The sequence below is a fragment of the Salvia hispanica genome, chromosome 1, assembly GCF_029641045.1.
Source record: "Salvia hispanica isolate PSC_SH4W2 chromosome 1, Shi_PSC_v1, whole genome shotgun sequence".
In the NCBI taxonomy this organism is placed as follows: Eukaryota; Viridiplantae; Streptophyta; class Magnoliopsida; order Lamiales; family Lamiaceae; genus Salvia; species Salvia hispanica.
Window position 1 is genome coordinate 28,693,423 of NC_142692.1, and position 25,138 is coordinate 28,718,560.

The 25,138-nt window shown below is 33.4% G+C and overlaps 4 protein-coding genes across 4 annotated transcripts; all 4 read left to right on the forward strand.

The window, feature by feature from the left end:
• Positions 1–5,733: 5,733 nt before the first annotated feature.
• Positions 5,734–7,616, forward strand: LOC125218275 (protein PSK SIMULATOR 3-like). Its single transcript, XM_048119913.2, has 2 exons — positions 5,734–5,899; positions 6,043–7,616. Exon 2 carries the CDS (start codon positions 6,073–6,075, stop codon positions 7,381–7,383), a length of 1,311 nt encoding a protein of 436 aa, XP_047975870.2. The 5' UTR covers positions 5,734–5,899; positions 6,043–6,072; the 3' UTR covers positions 7,384–7,616.
• Positions 7,617–10,335: 2,719 nt separating this feature from the next.
• On the forward strand, positions 10,336–11,025 carry OHP (one helix protein). The gene is made up of 3 exons (XM_048127190.2): positions 10,336–10,492; positions 10,563–10,685; positions 10,796–11,025. Exons 1-3 carry the CDS (start codon positions 10,373–10,375, stop codon positions 10,862–10,864), a joined length of 312 nt encoding a protein of 103 aa, XP_047983147.1. The 5' UTR covers positions 10,336–10,372; the 3' UTR covers positions 10,865–11,025.
• A 1,484-nt stretch (positions 11,026–12,509) lies between these two features.
• Positions 12,510–14,980, forward strand: LOC125217984 (laccase-17-like). Its single transcript, XM_048119570.2, has 6 exons — positions 12,510–12,673; positions 12,752–12,903; positions 12,978–13,222; positions 13,311–13,439; positions 13,581–14,537; positions 14,615–14,980. The coding sequence occupies exons 1-6, from the start codon at positions 12,566–12,568 to the stop codon at positions 14,743–14,745; spliced, it is 1,722 nt and encodes a 573-aa protein (XP_047975527.2). The 5' UTR covers positions 12,510–12,565; the 3' UTR covers positions 14,746–14,980.
• A 6,620-nt stretch (positions 14,981–21,600) lies between these two features.
• Positions 21,601–23,317, forward strand: LOC125223387 (uncharacterized). Its single transcript, XM_048126515.2, has 3 exons — positions 21,601–21,806; positions 22,531–23,027; positions 23,125–23,317. The coding sequence occupies exons 1-3, from the start codon at positions 21,787–21,789 to the stop codon at positions 23,208–23,210; spliced, it is 603 nt and encodes a 200-aa protein (XP_047982472.1). The 5' UTR covers positions 21,601–21,786; the 3' UTR covers positions 23,211–23,317.
• The last annotated feature ends 1,821 nt before the right edge of the window (positions 23,318–25,138 follow it).

Sequence of the window (25,138 nt, forward strand, 5' to 3'; positions counted from 1 at the left end):
TGCTCTTCTACAGTCTTGGAAAAAAATTATAAACTTCGCTTAAAATGTGTTGTTGTTCATTTCTAAATAGTTTCGTTAATAAAATGGAGTGATTTCTTCTTAGGGGTTTCATTTCTAATCGAGTTATGCATAATTACTTCATTCATCTCTTTCTATTGCTGCTCATAAGTTCAAGATTAAATATATAGACCGCATCAACATATAGCAACTATAAATATTTCACAAACAATTCAATGAAAATTATAATCTATTACAACAAATCATATATAGGCATAAACATAGTTTTACAATCTACATAAAATTTAGAAAATTTTAGTATGTATACTGAATGTATCTACTCGTTGGTGAATGCATCACCAATCACCGTAGTTTGAATCTAATGATTGACAAAAATGTCAACTTTCTAATGTAATTAATTTAACGACCATCTTAGTATTTTAAATCTTCAAAGCATATTCTCACATTCTCACCAACATTAGATAACCACCCATGTTAACATTGCACAATCATTTTATAATTGTTAATTAGGCCATCCCTTCTAACTAGGATTCACAGCCTGTTATTGCAGAATTATTTTGGAATCCATGTGTTGAAAATGGAGGTGGTGTTCTAAGGAAAAGAAAATATGGTGTTGTTGAAAAACACACAGTCGTATGATTATTCAAGTACTTTATAGGTAGTACTACTAATTAATAGTGAAATAGTTGTAACATATCTCGTTATATGCAAAAAGCAATAATTTAATTATATCTCCGTCAAATGACTAAATAAATACTCCCTCCATACAAAATAATGACTCATTGTCATTTTAAATTTTTGGAACGTATAAGACTTATTTATTTATTTTCAAATTTCGATAATTGGACTTCATCATTCATTAAATTATTAAAGTTATATTCCATAATAAAATTATTCCATTATTACAAACCTTTTCATTCACTTTCTTACACAAAATCAAATACTCCATTATTCCATTATTACAAAAGTATTTTTTTACAACTCACGCAAAGTCAAAACATGTTTTTTTAAATTATAGATAGGAGGAGTAAGTCGTTTCCAAATATGAATATATTTTAAAACTATTATCAAAATAAAATTTATCTAATATTACTACTGTTTCAAATGCGCAAACTAATTAACTATTGACGAAAACTTCTATATAGTACTACATCCTTTGCGTACACATGGATCTTAAATCGACTTAGATCTGGTCAACATTTAACCCGATATACAAAATTAATATTCCCCCCAAAAAAGACAATCCTTATTATCTTCCTCTCATCGCCACCACTCGGAAATCAGAGAACCACACACTCTTCTCGCCTCCTCCACTACTATTACTAGTACTGCTATTTATTGACTCACGACGTCGACATGTCGGTGTCATCGCCTCTACTGATATTCTAGACTCTTCTGTGAGGATTTGAACCTCATGCAACACTATCTCTCATGATCAGTATCATACCGTATTTACTCTTGTGACATCCATTGTCCAAAGTAAAAAGTGATTCCCAGTGACACTAGCAATGGTTCACAATCGATTGTCCACATCTACTTATATAAGTTATGAACATTGTTTACTTATTCTACAAAATACCAATTTAAAGATTTTTTTTTGAAACCATGAACAGACCAAAGAGTGCCTCTGAAGTTGAACCATTAATATGTTTATACGCAAAATGATTGGTAGATGCTCAATTGTGACCATTCAAACTTTCTACATAATTCTTGGTTTTCACATTCACTACTATATATAATATGTTAAACATGTAAATGATTAGTAGATGACCTTGAGTTTGTGATCATTCCTTACTAAAAGAATCTCTATAATGGCTCATGCATGTTCACATTACTCATTGAATTCTGTTGACAAGTCCTTACTCCATAAATAGGGTTATCTAATCAATAGTTTGTTGAATTGACTACTACCATTGTAGACGAGTTAATAAACCAATCCGTTTTTACACTATATAGAAATTTTATGCTTAAATAACGTGTCAAAAAACAACAAATGCAGATTAATTACTGCTTCATGATGCATAGAAGTTCTTGTACGTGTTCCAAGCTTTACAACTCGGCGTTGATTTCGAACTTCTTTAGTCATAATCAATTAATAGTACAGTTATTTTCAAAATTTCACTTTCTCATAGAGATGTAGAAGAAAAATATAGTAGTATAGTATATTAGAAAGGAAATCTCTACAAAGCATGCACGCGCAAGTTCAATTCAATCAAATTTCAAACTGGAACATGTAAATTTCATAGTCCAAACTACAAAATTAGTAAAGAAAATTGATTTTTTCCTGTTCGCCAGAACTTGTAATAATGTATGTGGTGCTACATATGAGACGGGGTCGTTTTATCTTTAGAGATGCGGACTCGTCTGAACTAAGAGCACTATATATCAAAGTGTATCTGGTCTTGTAGAAAGAAGTCTTCTTCAACTTGACTGTAGTATTTAATATCCGTGTATTTTCAATTTTGAAGTTTTAGTTTCCGCGTATTTATTTTCGATGCTAATATATACAATGAGTTTGTAAGTGTCCAACAAATTAATTTATAACCAATTTAATATTTTAATTAATTATACAGATCTCGTTATATTAAATTATTGATCTCAATCATTTTTTAAAATAATATACGTACTTTTCATGTATAGTAATTATTGGATGATGTTTCATAAAAATTGTAAGATTGGAGATTTCAGGAATTAAAAAAATATATATAAGTCGGGAAAATATGCATGTATGATGCATTTTTTTTATGGTTAAATGAACACAAATTTGACGTATGATGTATTATTGATTCTTAATTTCTAAGTTAAATGAAGTCGACAATAAATAGCTCTAATTGTAATATATCCACTTCGACAATACTTATGTATGAAATCATAAAAATATTGGCGAGTTGTACTAATTGACAACAAACTAAATTCTACTTAATTAGCTGGTTTAGGCGATGCGTATAAAGAGGGATTCTTGTTAGCTTCCTAGTTCTTACGCTATAAATTGATTTTTTTTCTTTGGTACTATATTGTATAAGAGGTCGATCAATGTGAAAGTTCAAATTTCAAATAAATTGATGTCACGGATCTTATTATGTGGAAATCAGTTAATGGTGTTAAAATAAAGTGAACCAGGTTAATAAAGAAGTTGATACTTTTTTCTAAAAATAAATCAATTCCTAAGAGTGACAGCCTTAAATACATGTTAACGTTTGCGATACGTGTTGATAAGTACTTAGTTCGTTAGGAAAATATGTCTTAATTTCTAAGTTAATGAAGTCGGCGATGTTGCGAAGTTAGATTTTTTGGTAATTTGACCGAGTTCATTTGATTGTGTGGTGTGAAATCAGGAAAGCTCTAATTTCATCTGCGATATTTTAATTTTCAATATCAACTTTTTTATAAAACAATTCTTTTAAAAGTTCAATGGTATCCGAAAATATGAAAATACGTCAAACGACATGGCGTACTACTTATTTTAATCATATTTTAAATAATTTAAAAATAAAAATAACTCTTATGGCATTAATCTTAAGCGATGGAGATGGGCCAAGTTGATGGCAACCCATAGATCATCCGAACTATTTTTTTTTATTTTTTTATTATTATTTATTTGTTTATTATTTATTCACTTTAGTACTTCATCATATATATACATCGTTTACTAGGGAAGAGGAATGTGACAGCGATTCTTGTTGCCACATGACTCTCAAATCTTGTTCAAAAACTATTTATTTTATTACTAATGCGTCTAAAATTTAATGGGTGTGCATGTTCGTCTATTGCGATGTTGAGGCTAAGTTTGAGCCATGTGGCCTTCTTTCTTTGCGAAACTATATTGTATGCATTAAATTAAATTACATTATATGGTCCACACAGTACTTTTATATAATTTTGACTATAATATCGATAAAATGTTAATAAGTCGTAGTACCATATATAAATATATAATGTAATTATTTAGAGCTTTGTTGTAAAAATTATGGACTTATTTAAATAAATGTTATTCAGCCTTCTTTATTTCGGAGTTATCGCCACATTAGTCAAAAGATTAAATTTTAAAACTTTGGTTTCTTCTAAGTACTCAGAGTGTGAGACAAAAAAAAATTACTACTAATATTAAGGGTGGTCAATTGATGATTTCGTCATAGTTGATATACTATATATGTAACATTTTGTAATCATTTGATGTAAAACTATCTTCGTAAATATAGTCAAGAGAAATATTTTATTACAGATAAATACATCAATAATCCATTGCTTAATTTATACTACCTCTGTCTATCAAAATTTGTCTCATTTTTCCATTTTCATCCGTTCTTTAAAATTTGTCTCATTTCACTTTTATCATTTTTGGCAGTGGACCACATCTTCCACTAACTCACTACTACTCATATTTTATTATAAAATTAATATATAAAAGTAGGATTCACAGTCCACTAACTTTTCAACTCACTTTCTATTACATTTCTTAAAATCCGTGGCAAGTCAGAGTGGAAAAAGTTTTAATGGATGGGAGTAGTACTTATATAATGAAAAATACATTACTTTGATGAATCCCCAATCCATACTCGGACTGTTCAATATTTTGTTCGTCTGATTGCGTAGGAAAATAGCTTCATTTTTTTTATCTGTCCATAAAAGTTAATCTTATTGTTATTTATGATAATTTTGTCACCGTTTGTTCTCTTTTTTTTTTATCTCTAATTTTTTTTTATCTCTTTCTTATAATCATATTTTAATTTTTAACAATGCAAATAAAAACACAAATAACACTAGTTATAGTGAGTAACTAGTAGGAGTATTTTTTTCTCACTGAAGAGAGTCTAGTTAAAGGAATACAAAATAGCCATATACCGATCTTGTTTTCACATCATTTTATTTAACTACTACTTTCAATACGAAAGAGCCATATGGAGTACCGATCTTGCTTTCAAATCGTTTTATTTAACTACTCCTTTCATTCCTTATTAATGGACACAGTTTCATTTTTCATCCGTCTTCAATTAATTGACACCCTTACTTACTATTTTTTGGCAATTGACCCTACATTCTACTAATTCATTCTACTCACATTTTATTGTAAAAGTAATATATAAGCGTATGACTCACATTTCACTAACTTTTTCCACCTACTCTTCACTATATTTTTTAAAATTTGTCAAGCCAAATGATGTCAATTAATAGAGGACAAAATAAAATGCAAAGTTTGTGATATTCTAAACTTAAAGTTCGTGGAAAATATTAAATTTTAGCTAAAGTTTATGATTTTAGAGACCAATATCCCTATCAAACAACAATCACTTTTATAAAGAAGTCAAATTTATTTGCAACACACCATATGTCTATATTCATAGAACTTTTATTTATAATGATAATTATATTAATTATATAAATAATAACTTAATAAAACTACTTTAATATACAATGAACATTAAATTATATATAGTTAAAGCTTTTGGCGAGATAAAGCTAACCCAAGTTTTTGTCATTATTAAAAATCTACCCAGTCTGAAAAACAGAAAATTTACTTTGATGCCAATATATTTGAAGTGGAGAACAATAGTAACTTAAGACGTGACACCTACGTACCAGCTTATTTAAAACCAATGGTAAGACTAATGCAGAAGATAAATTTAATTAATCAGCTTAATGAGATTAGATTTTTGAATATGATTATAATAATAAGAATAAAATAAGCAAACAGATGAGCCCAATTAAAAAATAGAAATCCGGCAGAAAAAATGAGCCACGAAGAAATCGTCAAAACACTCCATTGATTTGTCCATCACTCATCAATCATCATTTGAATTCCCAGTAATTCCTTAATGATGCGATGGTCAACACTCTAGATCTCCTCTACAGCTCGAAACCCCTCTGTCAATTCCCTCCATCTGTACGAATCTAACTCATTTCTCACTACCACCTCCAAACTTATTTGCCAACGCGTTTTCAACTCCCTCCATCAAAATTCCTCATATAAATAACTACCTTAAATCTCAACCTTCGTTAATTCCAATTTTCTGAACACAATAACAGAATTTGTTGGATAACACTTGAAAGCAGGGGATGGTAGGCTTCAAGGCCATGGGGTGGCTGCCGGAGCCGAAGAAAGACGGGAAGAATCTCGGAATTCTCGCATTCGAGACGGCCAAAACGATGTCGAGATTGATCTCTCTCTACAAATCGGTCTCCGACGAAGAGATCTCGCGCCTGAGAAACGACGTGATCCGATCTAAGGGAGTCGCGTTTCTGAACTCCGGCGATGAGAAGTTCCTCCTGAGCTTAGCCAGCGCGGAGCGCCTCGAGGATCTGGATCACGCCGCTGCGGCGGTGGCGCGGCTGGGGAAGAAATGCACCGATTTCGGTCTGGAGCGGTTCGATCTGGTTTATAAGGAGTTGAAGAGAGGGGTTTTGAACTCCGGGAAGATGAGGTACGGATCGGCGACGGCGGAGCGGAAGATCCGGAAGATGGAGAGGCTGGTGGCGGCGACGTCGGGATTGCATGCGGCGGTGGAGTCGCTGGCGGAGATGGAGGTTTCGGAGAGGAAGATGAAGCAGTGGAAGAGTAAGGATAACGAATTGCACAAGGCGAATTACGATAATTTGATTCATAAATTGGAGATTCAGCGCAGAGAGATTCGCAATTTTAAGGAGATTTCTCTGTGGAATAAATCGTTTGATAAATGCGTTGATTTGATGGCGAGAGTCGTGTTCGTCGTGCACAGGCGCATCTGCGCTCTGTTCGGGCCGAGAAAGCGGTTCCCGATGAAAGAGAAAGTGTTCCCGCATTCGGGCCCGCTTTTAACCGCGTCGAAGCCCGTTATGGTCCGGTTCTACAGCCGGAAATCGGGTATTTTTGAAGAGGAGGAAGCCGGTCCGCAGACGAACCGGGTTTTCCACTCGGCCAAACCGGAAACAGTGGGCGGTTCGGGTCTGGCCCTGCGGTACGCTAACGTGATACTAACGGCGGAGAAGTATTTGGACTCTGACGTGGCAATCAGCCACGTGGAGAGGGAATCTTTCTACGAGATGCTGCCGGAGAATCTCAAGTTTCAGGTGAGGGCGAAGCTGAGCAAGAACATGCGGTGCGCGGGGGTGGAGGAGGGCGACGCGCTGCTGGCGGAGGGGTGGCGGGACGCGGTGGCGGAGATACTGCGGTGGCTGGCGCCGGTGGCGGACGACACGGTGCGGTGGCAGATGGAGCGGAGCTTTGAGAAGACGAGGTTCGACGCGAGGCCCACGGCGCTGCTGCTGCAGACGCTGCATTTTGCGGATAGGGAGAAGACGGAGGCGGCCATTGCCGAGATCTTGGTCGGGCTGAGCTGCGTTTTCCGGTTTGAGAACCGGCGATTTGTTCATTGCGATGAGTTTTATTGAAATGTTTCAGTCCCCATATATCTAATTCATACATATTGATACAAACAGTATGAAGTGTGTACAGTGATTGCTTAAGAGTTAAGAGTATTAATTTGGTGAGTGATATCAATTCTTGATCAATTGAACCTGATCAACATTTTGGAATGCTATTGAGTGTCATTACTAACCCATGTCGTTTTTCTTTTACAAGTTGATTTAGTTAAGTCTATAAAATGTTGTTATTTTTGTTGATTTGACTTTATTGGTTTGTTTTATATATCGAACTAGTTTTGAACGCTAAACATCAAACACACCATTATAAAATAATACGGAGTTCATTATTACAACTTTATTTGTATAGCATAGTTTAAAAATCTAAAGTACATTATAAGTTTATTATTAGTTTATTAGAATGAATTCTAAGTTGTCTTATAAGGTTTAAGACTGGTTTGATATTGTTTGGTATTTAAGGTTTAAGACCGGTTTGATATTGATCATAGTCTTGACTTTATATATATCCTTCCATCTCTGAAAATTTGTCAATTATTTCTATTTTCGTCCATCCCTAAAAATTGTCACATTTTACTCTTGCCATTTTTAGTATTGGACTCTACATTCCACTAACTTATTCACACTAACATTTTATTATAAAACTATATAAAAAAATAGAATTTGCATACAATTAACTTTTTTAATCCGCATTCTATCTTATTTCTTTAAATTCATGCCGAATCAAATGGTGACAAATTATAAGACTATCACCAGCAGTAATCCTCGTAGAGAGTCACCAGCAAAAGACAAACAAAATTTGAGAAAAAACAAGATTTAGAAATTTAAATATTTTTTTACCCTCTACCAAAAAAGTGTGTCAGCTGACCCCAACAAAAGTTAGGGGCTTGAACACGTGGCACAATATTAGTGGTTGTTAAGATAAATATTTTTATTTTTCTTTTGTTATTTTTTTATTTTATTTTAATTGTATCAGTTGTCTTTTTATTTTTAACTTTTAATTTGTAATTCATTTCTAACTTTTTATTTTTAACTTTTAACTTGTAATAATTTATTTCTAATTTTGATATTACCGTAGAACATTTCTTTCATTTTATGTAATATTTATGCTATACTTTAATTATATGAATATTTACTAATTATATACTATAAATTTTAAATAAGATAATTTGTGTTAGGCAGTGGGCTTATATTATTTGGGGAAATGAGCCGGGTTGCGGGTTAGTGGGTTACGAGGGACAAAACAACTGCCATAAATGCCATGGCTCCTCCATGATGGCACCGGGTCAGAATTTAGTAAATGGGCTGGGTTTTAGGCAGTGGGCTTATATTATTTGGGGAAATGAGCCGGGTTGTGGGTTAGTGGGTTACGAGGGACAAAACACTGCCATAAATGCCATGGCTCCTCCATGGTGGCACCATCAAAATATTTAACTAATGGGAGTAAAAATTATACTCTCTCTGTTCCATAATAGTGGATCCATTTTTTTTAGCATGGAAATTTAAAAAAATTGTATTAAGTAAGTTAAGTAAAGAAAGAATAAAATAGGCTAGGACAACAGAAGAGAGATGAAGAAAGAATAAAGTAAGAGGAGTAAAGTAGGTGAGAAGAAATATGTTGACTTTTACTAAAAAAGGAAATGACTCTACTACTATGAAACGTGACAAAACGACAAAATGACTCGACTACTATGGAACAGAGGAGTATAAGTTGGGGGTTGTGTATGTGGAAGAGAGAGAAATGAATATTTTACTCCCGTCGTCCCCCATTAATTGTCCATTTTGATTTCGGCACAAATTTTAAGAAATATAAAGAAAAATGAGTTTAAAAAGTTAGTAGAATATGAGTCTCATTTTTATTTATTGGTTTTATAATAAAATAGTGATATAAGTTAGTGCAATGTGAGACATACTTACCATTTATGGTAAAAGTGAAAGTGAAAAATTAATAGGAAACGAATGAAAATAACAAAAGTAGACAATTAATGAGGAACGAAGAGAGTATTAAAAAGTTGACTGGGGTTGGGTTGAGTGGGGTTTACATATGGATATAGTCTAAGGGACCTTATCAAATTTATAATATCAAACTGTCACTATTGATTAAAATATTTGTGCTCAAATTTTCAAATGGAAATGGTCTTACTATTTATTATTGAGTTGAAAAATGAGCACTTCAGTATTTGTACTATCATAAATAATACTACCACATTGTCGAACCAATAAATTATTGTACAACAAAAATATCAATGGAGCCGACTAAAGATTTGTGATCGATTGAAGAATTTGTTAATGTTTATTACCACCTTTTAGTATTTAATAAAGCCGACTAAAAGATTTGTTTTTCCGTATATGTACTCTATTATCTTGACTCTTAATTAAAGAAAAAACATTGAAATGAATATGTAGCTTCGTTCCTTACGTAAGCGTACGTTATGAGTAGTATTTGAAATGAATATATACTGTACTTCGTTCTTGAAGCGTGTCATACTTCATCCGTCTAATTTTTTTTAGTTCGTTCCGCAGAATTAGCTTTTTATTTTTATTTTTATTTAAAATTTTTGGCAAGTCTTATCTTTCATATAAGGTGAGTCGTACGATCCATTACTAGTACTTCAATAACTTTTCTATCTATATTTTTCTTACTTTATTAATTTTATATTAATATTCGTTGTATCTCTAAAGTTTTTATTTTTATGGTACGGTGGAAATATTGAATTAGTCTTGTACATGGCCCAACTCGAGACTTGATAAATTTTAGACGTCAGTTTTGTAAGAAATACAATGGGGCTCCAAAGAAAATAGAGGGAGTGGGAAAAATGAAAGGGTACATTTTTAGGTAAAAAATACTCCATAAAGTATAATAAATAAATTTTGGCATTTGGTTGATTAAAACTCAAAATAAAAGATGGGGCTGTAAGGTGAGCACGTCAAACGGGTCCCGTCCAATTGAAGACCCAAATAGATAATGCAAATCGCAGCACCAAGCAAATCCATTTGAGATATGGCGACTTTAGCACCAGCATTGTCATCCCCCTTTCTCTGTGCCTTTCACAACCCGACCCGTCTCCATACTCACAAACGGGTCGCCTTCAATATCCGGGCCGCCAAGCTCCCCGACGGGGTACCCTACTCTCTCTTTTACTTTAATTCTACGTTTGTGCAACAATTGGTTTATTTTCTCAAAAATCCAGGTGATACTGCCGAAAGAGCAGCCAAAATTTCAAGCCCCATTTCTGGGGTTCACGAGAACAGCTGAGGTTTGGAATTCTAGAGCTTGTATGATTGGCCTAATTGGGACTTTCATCCTTGAATTGGTATACAATTATTTACTCAAATAACTTCACCAATTATTCTTATTTTTAAAACAACTTTCTTCTATCAACTTTGATGGACTACTTATAATCCCATCTCTCTCTCTCTCTAGATTCTGAATAAGGGACTACTACAGATTATTGGGGTGGAGGTTGGAAAAGGTCTTGATCTTCCTCTTTGAACACTTTCAGCCATCAACACCAGCAACGAGATTGACTCTGTATTTGCTTTTGCTGTTGTTAACATTTACTTATCAATTCATTTTGTTGTAATGAGGTTTATTACTACTACTATTCATAATATTGATTATGTGTAATTAAATATAATTTCTTTCTAACTCTATATCATTGGCAAAATTGAGAAATTAGAGGGCTAACTAGCATTTGACCGAATTAGCCCTAGAATTTGACCGAATTTCATAGCTTTTGTTACTATTTATTTATTTGACCTAATAGTGAATTGCAACTACGTTGATAGTAGTACAAGATATCCTATTTTTTAGTTAAATTAACATAAATTTAAAAACAGTGTCACAAGAGATTCTTCAAACAATATCTAACATATGGCCTCGAGCATTAACCACTGCACCATTAAATCAACCCATTAGTAATTAACAATGACATCCTACTAGGACTATATACTGCCCAGGCATTTGGACAAAATAGAACCATATTTGCTTGTCACTGAATAACGTTACTGACAAGCGTTCTTATTTTGACTCGGGTTCTCTTTTCACAATATTGGAGTATTTAAAAATTATACCAAGGAAATCAACGTGCTAGTATGATTTCCCCCTTTTCGTGCAACTTCATCATCACCAAAAAAGTACTGCTCCAAAAGATACTAGTAGTAGGATAGAATTTTAGAAAGACACAATCCTATCTACTACTTCTACATGGATTACAAGTAAATCTATCATGGGAGCCAAAGTGCAAGGTTATATTTGGGGAAATTAATATATGGAGTAATCAATTATAATGGAAAATAGAAAATAAAATTAAGGTGGATTTATTCAAATGCACAAAACTAACTATCACGCCAAAATAAAATAAAAAAGGGAACATTAAAAAAAAATTAACATTGCGTAGGAAGAAATTGCTTGAAACTTAAAATACTAATATGAATATACTGTTCTAGTTAATTACTTTTGTGTTTGTGAACCTACATGATTGACAACTCCACAGCCACCAAACCGAGCTTCTCAATCATTCCTCCAATAAACTACGAGTTATCCATGAATATCATAATCCACTCACTCTCTCTCCCTCTCTCAATCAATACAACAAATATTTCTTCATGCCTACAACTTTGCATTTGCATTCTTTATTATGAAGCATACATACATATAAGTGATATGACCTCATCGCAAGCTTCAACCTTATCTATATTACGGTTATTTATGTATAAATACAACTTACACAAAATTGTTTCATCATTAGTCACATGAAGTATAATTATATGTAAGATCTTACATAAGAATATTATTTGGTTTAGCGTATAATAAAGTAGCATCGCTATTGGAGTATTATTTAATAGGTAAAATGCAACATTTAGCATGCATTGAATTAAATATTACATAAAGATAATACTTTGGTGATAACATCGTTTGACAGTGGTCTAAAACAGAACTAGGCTGTCTTTGACACCACTCTAATGTTGTTTTCCAACTACTATATGTCCGACTGATCAAACAACAATAGTATATTTTACCTTATTAATGTTTCTATTCTAAAACTTTCCAATTTCAACCATTTAAATAATCCAATTATTCATCACCTAACAAACCAAACACATCCCCTATATAATCTGATTGGCATTGTTCTAGCATTACTACCAAACAAACAACATCATCTTCTATTGCAAGAAGAGCCAAGAAACAACAATGGGTGCCTCTAATTTGCAAATCACACTAGCATTGTTTGCAGCATTATTGGCACTGCTCCCCCTTCCTCTCCGAGTAGAAGCAGCCACGAGGCACTACGAGTTCAACGTATGCTCCATACACTCAAATGTTTTTCTTTCATTGTTTATCATTATGTTAGTCTTCATAATTATCAATGTTTTCCAGATCAAGATGCAAAATGTGACGCGATTATGCCACACGAGGAGCATAGTCACAGTGAATGGGAAATTTCCAGGGCCTCGGGTCGTGGTGAGGGAGGGCGACCGCGTCCTTATAAATGTCACCAACCTTGTTCCCAACAATATCACCCTCCATTGGTATGTGTATAAAAGGAGTTTAAATGATTATTGCTTCGATATTAATATTAACTAAGCCGATAATGATATGACAGGCACGGAATCAGGCAACTTAGGAGTGGTTGGGCGGATGGGCCGGCATATGTAACCCAATGTCCGATTCAAACCGGGCAAAGCTATGTCTACAACTTCACAGTGGTAGGACAAAGGGGGACTCTTTGGTGGCATGCACATGTCTCTTGGCTTAGATCTACTCTCTATGGCCCTATCATCATCCTTCCTAAGAAGGATGTGCCCTATCCTTTCCCCAAGCCATACAAACAAGTTCCTATCATCTTTGGTAACAAATGACTCAATCATATTTATACACTAGTACTATTTTAATTTTACATTATAACATACTAATGTAAAATATATACCATGTGCAGGAGAATGGTTCAATACCGATACCGAAGCCATTATAAACCAAGCTATGCTAACCGGAGGTGGCCCAAACGTCTCTGACGCCTACACCATTAATGGACTCCCCGGGCCCTTGTACAACTGCTCCGCCAAAGGTACATACTTAATTCATCTCAACCTTCTCTACTTTCACAATCACTTAAGACCAAAGGCCTTAAGTTTGATACCTTTGAAAATTTATGTTTATTTACTAATAAAAAAATAAGAAGAGAGTAATTACTACATTTATTTGACAGATACATTCAAGCTAAAAGTAAAAGCGGGAAAAACCTACCTCCTCCGCGTAATCAACGCTGCGCTCAACGACGAGCTCTTCTTCAGCATCGCCAATCACAGTCTCACCGTGGCCGACGTGGACGCAATCTACGTCAAACCCTTCAAAACCGACACCATCCTCATCGCGCCCGGGCAGACCACCAACCTCCTCCTCCACACCAAACCAACACCCCCGGCCGCCACATTCCTCATGATGGCCCGGCCCTACGCCACCGGCGCCGGCACCTTCGACAACACCACCGTCGCCGGAATCCTAGAATACGAATCCACCCCCCCTTCCACCAAGCACCTCCCCCTCTTCAAACCCTCCCTCCCACCCCTCAACGACACCGCCTTCGCCACCAACTTCACCAAGCGCCTCCGCAGCCTCGCCACCCCCACTTTCCCGGCCAATGTGCCCCAAACCGTCGACAAACACTTCCTCTTCACCGTCGGATTAGGCACGAAGCCGTGCGACCAGAACAACGCCACGTGTCAGGGCCCCAACGGCACCAAATTCGCAGCATCCGTGAGCAACATATCGTTCATACAGCCCACAACAGCCCTCCTTCAAGCCCACTTCACCGGGAAGTCAGGCGGCGTTTACGAGCCGGACTTCCCCTACAGCCCTTTGCAGTGGTTCAACTTCACCGGGAACCCTCCCAACAACACCATGGTCGGAAACGGGACAAAACTGATGGTTCTTCCGTTCAATGCGAGTGTGCAAGTGGTGATGCAGGGCACAGGCATTTTGGGGGCGGAGAGCCACCCCCTCCATCTTCATGGATTCAATTTCTTCATCGTCGGCCAAGGCTTCGGAAACTACGACCCCGTTAACGACCCCAAGCGCTTCAATTTGCTCGACCCGGTCGAGCGGAACACGGTCGGCGTGCCGCCCGGTGGATGGGTTGCTATCCGGTTTTTTGCCGATAATCCGGGTTAGTAGTACTAATTTGTTAATTATCTTATACTAAGAATTAATTAATTGATTTAGGATTGTGTGTGGAAATTGCAGGGGTTTGGTTTATGCATTGTCACTTGGAAGTTCACACGAGCTGGGGACTGAAGATGGCATGGCTTGTTTTGGATGGAAAGCTTCCCAATCAGAAGCTGCTTCCTCCACCATCTGATCTTCCTAAATGTTGATTTTTTAATTTCATTTTATCGGATGCTAAAGTGTGGCCTTTTCGAGTTTTTTTTTTTTCTTTTCTTTTTAATTTAAAACTGAGATCTCGTCTGTCCCAGTTTTGTAATATTCACTTGGTTTGTTGCATTAGTTGAGTTGAGATTTGTACAAGTGAGACCGCTAGGCATGCATTTTGGTGGTCTTTTGTAACATTTAGTTTATTTTAATAAAGTGATTTTTTACAAACTTACTTTACTTTGGGAGGCTACTGATATGATTCTTAATGATGCTGTATTGTTCTCTAACATAATCAATTTCGCAACAAAGCTTCTCGAAACATTGGTATAGAATTATTCAACAACCTAATTAGGAAAAAAAATACGAGCCCATCTCAGAGGAGCAAAGAAGAATTGATAGCATCAATACTTGGTTGGATACATCATAAATATTCTCCAGTATTAAAAAACTTTTTATTGTTTATAGATATCTACATGGAAAAACCTTTGACCCTGCGCACAAGTTACGGTTCATCCCAATGACCAATGACAAAGCCAAAAAATTTATATTGGGCGTCTTATAATGTATTTTTTTAATGTTGGCATCTTTAAAATTGCTACAACAATGGACAATTGAAAGAGATTTAAATGAATAATGAGAGAGAAAAAAAATTAGAGAATGTGTAATAGAAAATAGAAAAATATTTATATGCCGGTTATTGGTTATAGTTAGAAAATTTGATGCAAAAATAAGACTAGAAGTAAATAAAATAGTTGTGGGAGTAAAACTCTTGAACATAAAAGTTTAAGAAAATAAAACATGATAAAAAATTGATTTGAAGGCTTAAAGATTCAAACTTGGGAACCTTATTGTGTAAGAAAATAAAACAAGATTGATTTGTAGGGATTCGAACTCGGAGAACATAAAAGTGTAAAAAAGTAAAACAATGAAAGGAAAAAATGGGAATTGTAGGTGAAAAATAAATAAGGATAAATAAAGTAAGGAAAAAAGGATAGGTTTCATAGCTGAGGATAAATAAAACAAGGGAAGGGATAAAACAAGGGAAGGGAAAAAACAATTGTAGGTGAAGGATAAATAAAGGTTAAATAAAACAAGTAAATAAATAAGATTTGTAAGACATGAGATTTGTAGCCTAATAAATACGAACTCGGAGCAATAAGTTTAGTAGACTTAATCACTTCATTGGCTGGGGGCCATTGGCCCTAAGCCTTATAGTGCCTTCGTCCCTGATCTAGAAAATGAAACTCGTGGGATCAAGCATAATGATTAATTAATAATAAAAAATATAAAAATATTTATTAATTAGCATTATCTTCTTTTTGTATGCAATAATTGATCACTACGAGTATCTATACCTTGAAAACGACTTATAATTCTTTCACATTAAAACTATCAATAGGTTTTCGTAATTATAAGGATCAACAACAATCTTATTTTCATCCATTTCAACCTTGTCCGATTTCCTATCAATTACAAAATTATTTTCAAGTATCTATTATTAGAAAATGAAAGATTTTGACATTATATTCAAGATTAACTAATGTTGATAAAAATTTTAATATTACTATTCGACATAAAATTATAAAAATTATAATCTTTTAAATTTATTATTAGTAGAAAATTTGACTTCAAATATTCATTATAGTCAACGTGATATGGAGTAATATATACTACTAGCACTTATTAGAATTTAATATTAAAATCAAAGAATAACTAAGCAATAGAAAAAAAAAAAAAATGTAACGTATATGAACTAATAGTAAGAAAAAGTAAATGCATGTGTCAGAGAATTTTGGCCGGCAATTTTATTCAATTTAAGGTATTATACCATGCAAAATTAATGACAAGTAGGTCTGTCAAATTGGGTACCCGCGGATACTCGATTCGAAATTTTTGGATACTTGATCCCGAAATTCTCAAAATCCAATACCCGATATCTGACCCGAATTTTATTTCGGGTACCCGGATACCCGACTCGGGTATCCAGTCTCGAAAAATCAGGTATCCAGTCCCAATTGTGATTTTGATTTTTTTTGAAAATTAACTACAAACCTTTAGAATTTATTTAATATTATTTAATTAAAATTCAATACAAAGTTGAATTCTTATAGTAGCTCGAATTTAAGAGAAAATAACTACAAACTTTTAGGAATACAAAATTCTTGTAGTAGTTCGAATTTAAAAGAAAATAACTACAAACTTTGAAAAATACAAAATTCATAAGTTATAGTACATATTAAAATCTTTCATCCATCCACAATAAGTCAATAACCATCAAAATTCATAAGTTCAAACATTCATCCTTTATAAATATCACAATTCAATAATTCATAAGAATCAAGATCTAACAATAATATCATCAAAAAATTCAAAATTATAATATCACAAGTCAATGAAATTAAAATGTAATTAAAAATTAAATTACATATATTGTATGCTAACTATTAAGTATTAATTAAATTACATTTAATTATAAAAAAAATATAATTTATTAATTTTAGAAAATAAATCGGATAATTCGGGTATACCCGATCGGATATTGGGTAACCCGATACCCGATAATCCAAAATTCTCACTACCCGATCCCGATCCGATACCCGAAAAATCGGATTTCGGATATCCAATTATCCGACTTTTTCGGGTTTGGATATCGGGTATCCAATAGCCGATATCCATTTTGACAGACCTGACAAGTGTCAATGAAATATTAAGCCATAACCTTGTAAATTAGGGGGGGGGGAGTTCGCAGTCAATTTTTCTTAAGAAAGTAAGAGTTCATCATGAAAAAATGTAAGCAAATAGAACTTGCTCCTTTCATAATTTAAGGTCTCATTTGGATTTTATATGTGTTTTAAAAAATGTAAACTAAAATGAATGAAAAAGTCAATGAAATAGGAATTTCCTTTTTTGTATTATCAATTTTAGAACGACATAGGAGTGAAATGATTTATGGAATATGAAATTCATTTACAAAAAGTAAAAAATAAAACTTTAAATTGTGAATGTACTATAAAGAAAAATTGAAACATTTTTAATTTTAAATTTAACGCAACTCCATCTTTTATAATTTTATAATTATAACGCAGCTCCATCTTTTATAATTTTAAATTTAATTGGTGCAACATATATACGCATATATTTACATGTTCATAGTAATTTTAATTTCTGTATATAATATTAAATATAATGACTATTTCCAGCAGCAACCATCTATTATATTTTTTATGAAGTTTTGACATGATACATTGAATATGATTTAAAGTAGTAAAATTTAGATCATCTTATTATTATTAACTACTTTTATATTTTAACATAACAAATATTCATTTATATAGTTAATGTGCAAAACTAAAATAAAATAATTATACTATAATTATTTATATAGACGATTTAGTTTTTACCATTCAATGCTAATTAAAATAAATCATTAATTTGTATTTGTGTAGATTTTTGTATATATGTTTAGATACAAACCAAAATTTTTTTTATCAAATGTTAAATGGGGTGCAATATTATTTTAACACTCAATTGACTTTTGACGATTATTCATTTATCTTACTCATATATCTATATATTTTATGAGTATATATATGATTGTCCAAATTGACATAATTTCCATAATTTAGAAATATTAAATATATTTCCATAATTTATGCATCTAGCTGGAATATAGTTGAAAGAGAGATTTTAAATGTTTCCACATGTTAAAATTTTATTAGTAAGATATACCACATCACATTATCACTTTGGTATTGCATGACTAGGAAATTTTTTCTCAACAACATCAGCTTTTGCAATTCTTGTTAAGTGAATGTGTTAGGGCCAGTAGCCTCGTGAGATTGAACCGGAACAGCCGTTGAATCAAGTGCAGCTCCAGTTCCCAATTGTGGTGGGGTCGGTCACCCACGACTCCACCCAAATTTATGGGTGCCTTGAACTACAAATTAGGACAAGAGAGTTTTTTTTTTTCATGCCTAAATCTATACATATATAAAAGGAGAGTTTTGGAAATATTTATAAAAATGCCATTTTAATTAAAAAGTTATTTATTGATTAAAATTATTATTATTAATAGAGTTTTTAGATATTGCAGTTATATGAATGTGATTTGACAGATAAAAAACTGCTACAACGTGGAGTGCTAATTGAATGCATGTAATTGTTGTAATATAAATTCAACCATTGGGACTTTTGGAAGCTTATATTTCTATATTGCTAGCCTATTTCGCATGATACAGTAAGTTTGATTGATGCATAGATGTTGTATGATGTATACTTTGAATGTAGGGTTACATTATGTGTTTCTATGATTTATGGTGGAATTTTAAAGGTTTAGAAAATTTATGCTAACCTTTAGTTTTTATTTATATCATTGTGGAGTTATCTTTTTCGTGTGGTTCTGTGTTTTTTTTTTTTTTTAATTTTTTTTTCCTTCATTTCTTGCATAAGAGAATGAGTAGAGGGTCGTGGACGAAGGTTGACGATGTGGTGATATATCTGTGCAGCGTCATTTTACTGCCGCCATACTCCTATTCAATTTTACATGTATGGATTTAGTCTTTCTTAATATTTATATTATTATTATTATTCGTCTGATTAATTATAAATTAGATTTATTAGTTATTGGAATGAACTATAAGCATTCACCAAATTTAGGTTTCTCTATATTATTGGCCAGTTATATTTTTGTTTGTTATTAGTCCTTACTAATTTATATATTACCATCCTCTTAAATCACTTAAATCATATATTACTACTATATTACCACCATTTTATTTCTTTCATATTTTAATAATCATAAAAAAAAAATTCAATAGTAATCATTAAATTTTCAGCTGTCATTCTATTTATATATTATTAATTTTGTTACATATATTTTATTATTTAAATTTTGAATTATATATGTATTTTATTACAGTTATAAGAGGTGCAAAGCAAATCGAGTCATTTTATCTTCAAGTGTTGTTGGAAAATGAAAAGAGCAGTAAAGATTTGACAATTTTAGTTTATGAAGACGATGCTACTGGTTCTTTAAATTCTAGAATTAAGTGTATAATAATTCACGGAAGTGAATTATAGGAGTTTTAGTTGGAGTAGTGGCTATTGATTACAATTGGATGTGGACCGGTGAATGTTTTATTTTAGTGGGAGTAGTGGCTCTTAATTAGTCTTGGAACGTGGTTTACAAAGATTTAAAAAAATAGTATGTAAAATTTTTAATATGCAAATCCAATATACTAACAAATGCGTGCATATTATTATAGTGAAATAATTGGCGAGTGATGGAATTGAGAAATGTATAAAAGTGGTGATTTAATTACCTATTTTTATAACTTATGAGATGAACCAAAAATCAATTAAGGAATTATGATTTAATTGACTAATCATAAAATAGTTGTAAATAACTATCATAATGTTAATAATAATAATATGTATGTATATTTTTGCCAAAATAACCAATCAATATATTTGTGTGTTATTTTTTTTCTTTGTTTGATTTTATATTTTTTAATAATTCTATTTTATTTTATATATTTATGATTTCAGATTTTATACAATGATATTTTTATGAATTTATAACATCATTTTACATTATAAAATAAATTTAAATAAAAAAAATGGATCGTGCATCGCACGTGGGTGATACTAGTTTGTAATAAAACTACAAATTTGGGTTAAATCATTCGGGTTGGATAGCTATCGGGTCAATCTGATAACGATTCAACTCAATTAGGTCTCCAAACTTGATAGTTGAAAAATTCTCAATATGAGTAGTTTCACTTTTATATTATTGGTTTTATAAAGTAATAAAATGTACTAACAGTGATGATTTGTGGAGTGTGAGACTCGCTTACTAAAATAGAAAATATTCCTATTAAATACAACTTAAATCGTGAATTTACCTAAGAGAAAAATTGAAACATTATTCGGTGACGAGAATATTACTAATAATAAACAGACTAGAGGTGCCCACGGTTCAGGAACCGCCGGTTCCGGTTTTTGAAATTGTTGAACCGAAATCGAACTGCGAGGGTGTTTCGCAGTTACGGTTTCAGTTCCGAACCGACGGTTTTCCTGCGGTTTTTCACGGTTTCGAACCGCTGGTTTTTTTGCGGTTCCGGCTTGATTTCACAGTTTTCAGGCAGCTTTTAGCGGTTCCGGTTTGGAACTGCCCGGAATCGGCGGTTCCGGCACGATTTCGGTTCGAAAATCAACGGTTTTGGTTCGGATAAATTCTCACGGTTTCGGTTTTAACTGCCGGTTCGGTAAACCTTGGACAGGTCTAAAACAGGCAATTGAGGCTTGGGATGGGCTTCTAGCCGCCAGTGGATTGAGGCCTCAAATGATGTCGGGCAAGAGTGTGAGGGCCGCCAAGACGATGGAATCGCCTTTTGCTGCAATAAATAGGCAATTAAATACTAATGGGCTATGGGCCAATTTGTTTTGTCATGCAGCCTAATATACAACAACAACAACGCCTTCTTCATCTCCTTGTTAATAGAATGAGCTAGGGTAGTAGTCTCGTAATGTCTATTTAGTTAATGACATGAATTTTGTTTTCAAATCAATTTAGTTCATAACATGGATGTTGTTTTAAATCAATTTAGTTCATAATATCGATGTCGTTTTTAGACCAATTTAGTTCATACGAGACCTTTATATTTTTAATCAGGTCTTCTATTTCTAATAATTGAGATGAGATTTGCTTTCTAATTGTGAATTAAAAATTAATTACTTTTGTTACTACGCCTAATCTATAGAGATATATTCTATAAAAGATTTACTACTAATTATCCCCGGATAAGGATAATCTCATCGAATTCGAGGATATATATCCTCCATTTAGACAAATTAATTCACCTTACGAAAGAAACAAAGCCTTTAAAAAAAACGGCGTTGAAATTGTCGAGACAGAGTCGTAATCAAACCGGCACCATCACGTTCCCATTCCGATGTCAGAATCACAGTTTTCTTGTCATTCATCTACTCGTAACTTCTAGTTCAAGAGACACTGAACCTTGTTAGTTACTCTGCAGATCACGATGGAGCCTCAACCAACTAGGTACTCCTTATTTTCTGTTTCTTGATTTTTACTCTTCTTACTCACAATTTGCTTCTTGATGACCTTTGATTGCTCCTTTTTTTTTCTTGATCTTCTTTCTGTTGTTGTTTCCTGTGATGCAAAATTGCAAATTGCAAATGGTATGTATGTACTCAACATTTGATTACGGAATTCAATTAGGGTTTGTGATAAAAAAAAAAAAACAAATCATGGATTTGATTTTGTTGAATGCAAAACAGAGAGTTTGATTCTGTTTGAGAAGAATCTGATCCATGTGTGGGATCAAAAGATTTGCCCTAATTTGTCGTCATTCAATCAATGTAGCAGGGATCAGAAGACTTGCTCTGATCTGATCACGACTGTTTAGGGGTTATGTTGCTCTTCAATTATTATATACTTATGCAAGAAGAAGTTTTGCAAGACAAATACTTTGGAAATTAAAAAAGCCCCCTTTACAATTGAGAACATAAATCAGGTTAAAAATGGTGTCTTTAGGCTTTAGGTGTATATATGCATACATTCTTGATGGGGGCAGCATGTTTCTTGTATGTTGTCAGTGTAAAAGAGCCATCTTTGTGCAACCAATCTTGCTATTGCTTGAATATGGTGTATATCTGCTTATGCTTTATGCGATCTTACTAGCCGGGGCAGCTGTTTTCGTATTCTAGTCCAATGGTTTGGTGTGTTTTGTCGATTCTAAGACTGATTGTTTTCTATACACCAGCATTGCTTCCTTGAAGAAGAAAAGAAAACAGCAAGATTCACAGCCGGAGAAGCATCTAGCAAAGCACGTTTGTCGAGAGAAGGTAGAAGGCGATGAACCTGCTAGAGGTTGCGAATCAGAGCCAGAATCCACAAACAGCAACAGCTTCCACAGCAACTGTGAAGATTCGTTCATGTGCAGCGATGATGAAGACAAAACTGATGGAGGGTTTCAAGAAACGCCCGCTACGTCATCTGCTAGCTGGGCTGGTACCTCTTCCGGTGCCAGCCCCTATTCCTCGGAGAATAGGTCATCTGTCAATATAAGCACCCGTGAGCCAGAGTCCTTGTCCATGAACGAGGATCAACATGATCAGCACGATGTGGGATTCGGATGGGAAGGCCACGCTGAGATCGAGCTGTACACAGATAAGGAGCTAGAGGATCTGCTCTACTCGAACGGGGCAGCCCCCGGTGGTGCCTTTATTCTTTCATCCGGAAGGTGGTCTGTTGATCAAGGTCAAAATTTTGATTCATTGATAAAACTTAATAAATTTTCTCTTCTTTTATTTAGATTTAGTTGATTCTTCACTTTAGTTTTTTTGATGTTGTTCAGGTGCAAGAGCTATGCAAGAGGAGGGTAAGAAAAAGCTGACAATTGATAAGGAGTTTGAACAATTTTTTTCTATGCTTATGCTTTAGCAAATATTTTAGTCATGAATTAGGAATAGTATTTGAATAATTTCTGTATACATTTGAGATTATCATTGCAACACACATGAATACAGCTTTCAAATAAGTCATACAAATCTTCAACGCAACATGTAAATTAGTACTGCTACAAACTAATTAAGCAGCATTCACATTTCACAACATCATCATCATCAAATCAAACAAGATATGATAAAATTAATAAATTAAATGACATAAAATCTAAACAGAAATTCTGAAACTAACTTTTGCTGTTTACCTAACTTACTAGAAAAAATTGAACTTGGACAAGGAAAATAACAATGCAGTGATACCAAACATGCTAAAAACTAAGAGATGCTAAGTCCGATTTCGTCTGCTTCGATCAGCGCTGACAAAGAAGTTCTCAAGCTCCGGAGACCGGAAAAATGCATCCGACTGAGGCTCCTTGTCATGCAGTGGCGGCTGTTTCTTCTTTGTTGGCGGCGGCGGACAGACCAGCGCCGCCGGTATCCTATGCTCCTTATCCTTAGGCGTTGTACATTCTTTCTCCATTTCCATTTTGTCACACTCAACAATAATGAATACCTATGAATAAATCTTGTAATATGAGATGAACAATTTTAATGTAGAATATCAACTGAGATTGTTTACAACTTTATATAGTATAATGTTGGTGGCTACTTCTGTTTAAGAAGTAGTGGGAGAAGTGGGACTTGGCATGGGATCGTTGACGGTTACTTATTGAGAAAATGGGAAAATGCTTTTTTTTTAATTGAAGTGAATTTTAATTTTGCGGTTCGTGGGTTTTATTTAAGTGGGAGAAGTGGGAATTTTTACTTGAAAATGGGTCACTATTTCATTTATAGTAATATGATTTTCAAAATTCACTTTTTATATTTCATTTTGACGTACTACTATTTCCTGAGCTGGGGATTAGGAGTTGAGATTTTATACCACAAGCTTCATAGATGGGTCGCAAATTGAAGATGCAAAATCTCAATATTTTTTGGTTTATTTAATATTTTGTTGGTCAAGATTCAAACCAAGTCAACAATGGCACCTACATCCACTGATCCACTTACAAGTCAAAAATGGCAACTTTATTCTGTTGGGTTTTGAATTTAGTACTGCATTTTCAATAAACAAAGCCCAATTTCAAGCCCAAAACTGAGGAGGTTTATAGCCCAATATTCTAGATTATGTAGTTTATTGAGCCCAAATGTGTGGGTAGTTCACTCATAATTACAATATTCTTTTTCAATAATTTGAGAAAATAATCAATCATCCTGACCACAAAATATTTTGTTTGTCAATGACTATTATGCTAAATACTGGGACAGTTGGAAATCGTGCTGAGGATGAAGGTTGATGTGCTAGATTCTTCTAGAATGTACAACCATTTAAAAGAAATCAAATTAATTTCAACGTTTTTCTCTAGATACTGGAATCAATCACACAAGAAACGAGTACTCTAAAATAGACTATTAAAAAATTCTATGAAAATGCTCTTACAATGATGGTATATATTGATGAGAAATAACAATCATTAACATTTTAATTTTGTTCTACTGTAAAATGCAGGGCGTAAATGTGTTCGAGCATCATTATTTAGAATCAAAAACTTTATATTTATCAATTTACCACTTGTTTATCGAATTTATGTTTTTTTTTCATTATTCTAATTTTTTACGAGCAAACCAATTCTCATTAGATCGATACGGCACATATCATTTCTAAGCAATTATACCAAACATCCTCGCATGTAATCATACGCAGTAAGTATATTTTATTAATGTTACATTTTTTTTCCCGAATCATCAAATTTACAAATTTTATAAAAATCAAAATCATATTTCAATAAAAAGAAAATTGTTGACTACACACCAGCAATGGAGACAATATAATATGAACACACACACAACGTTAAATTTTGTTGG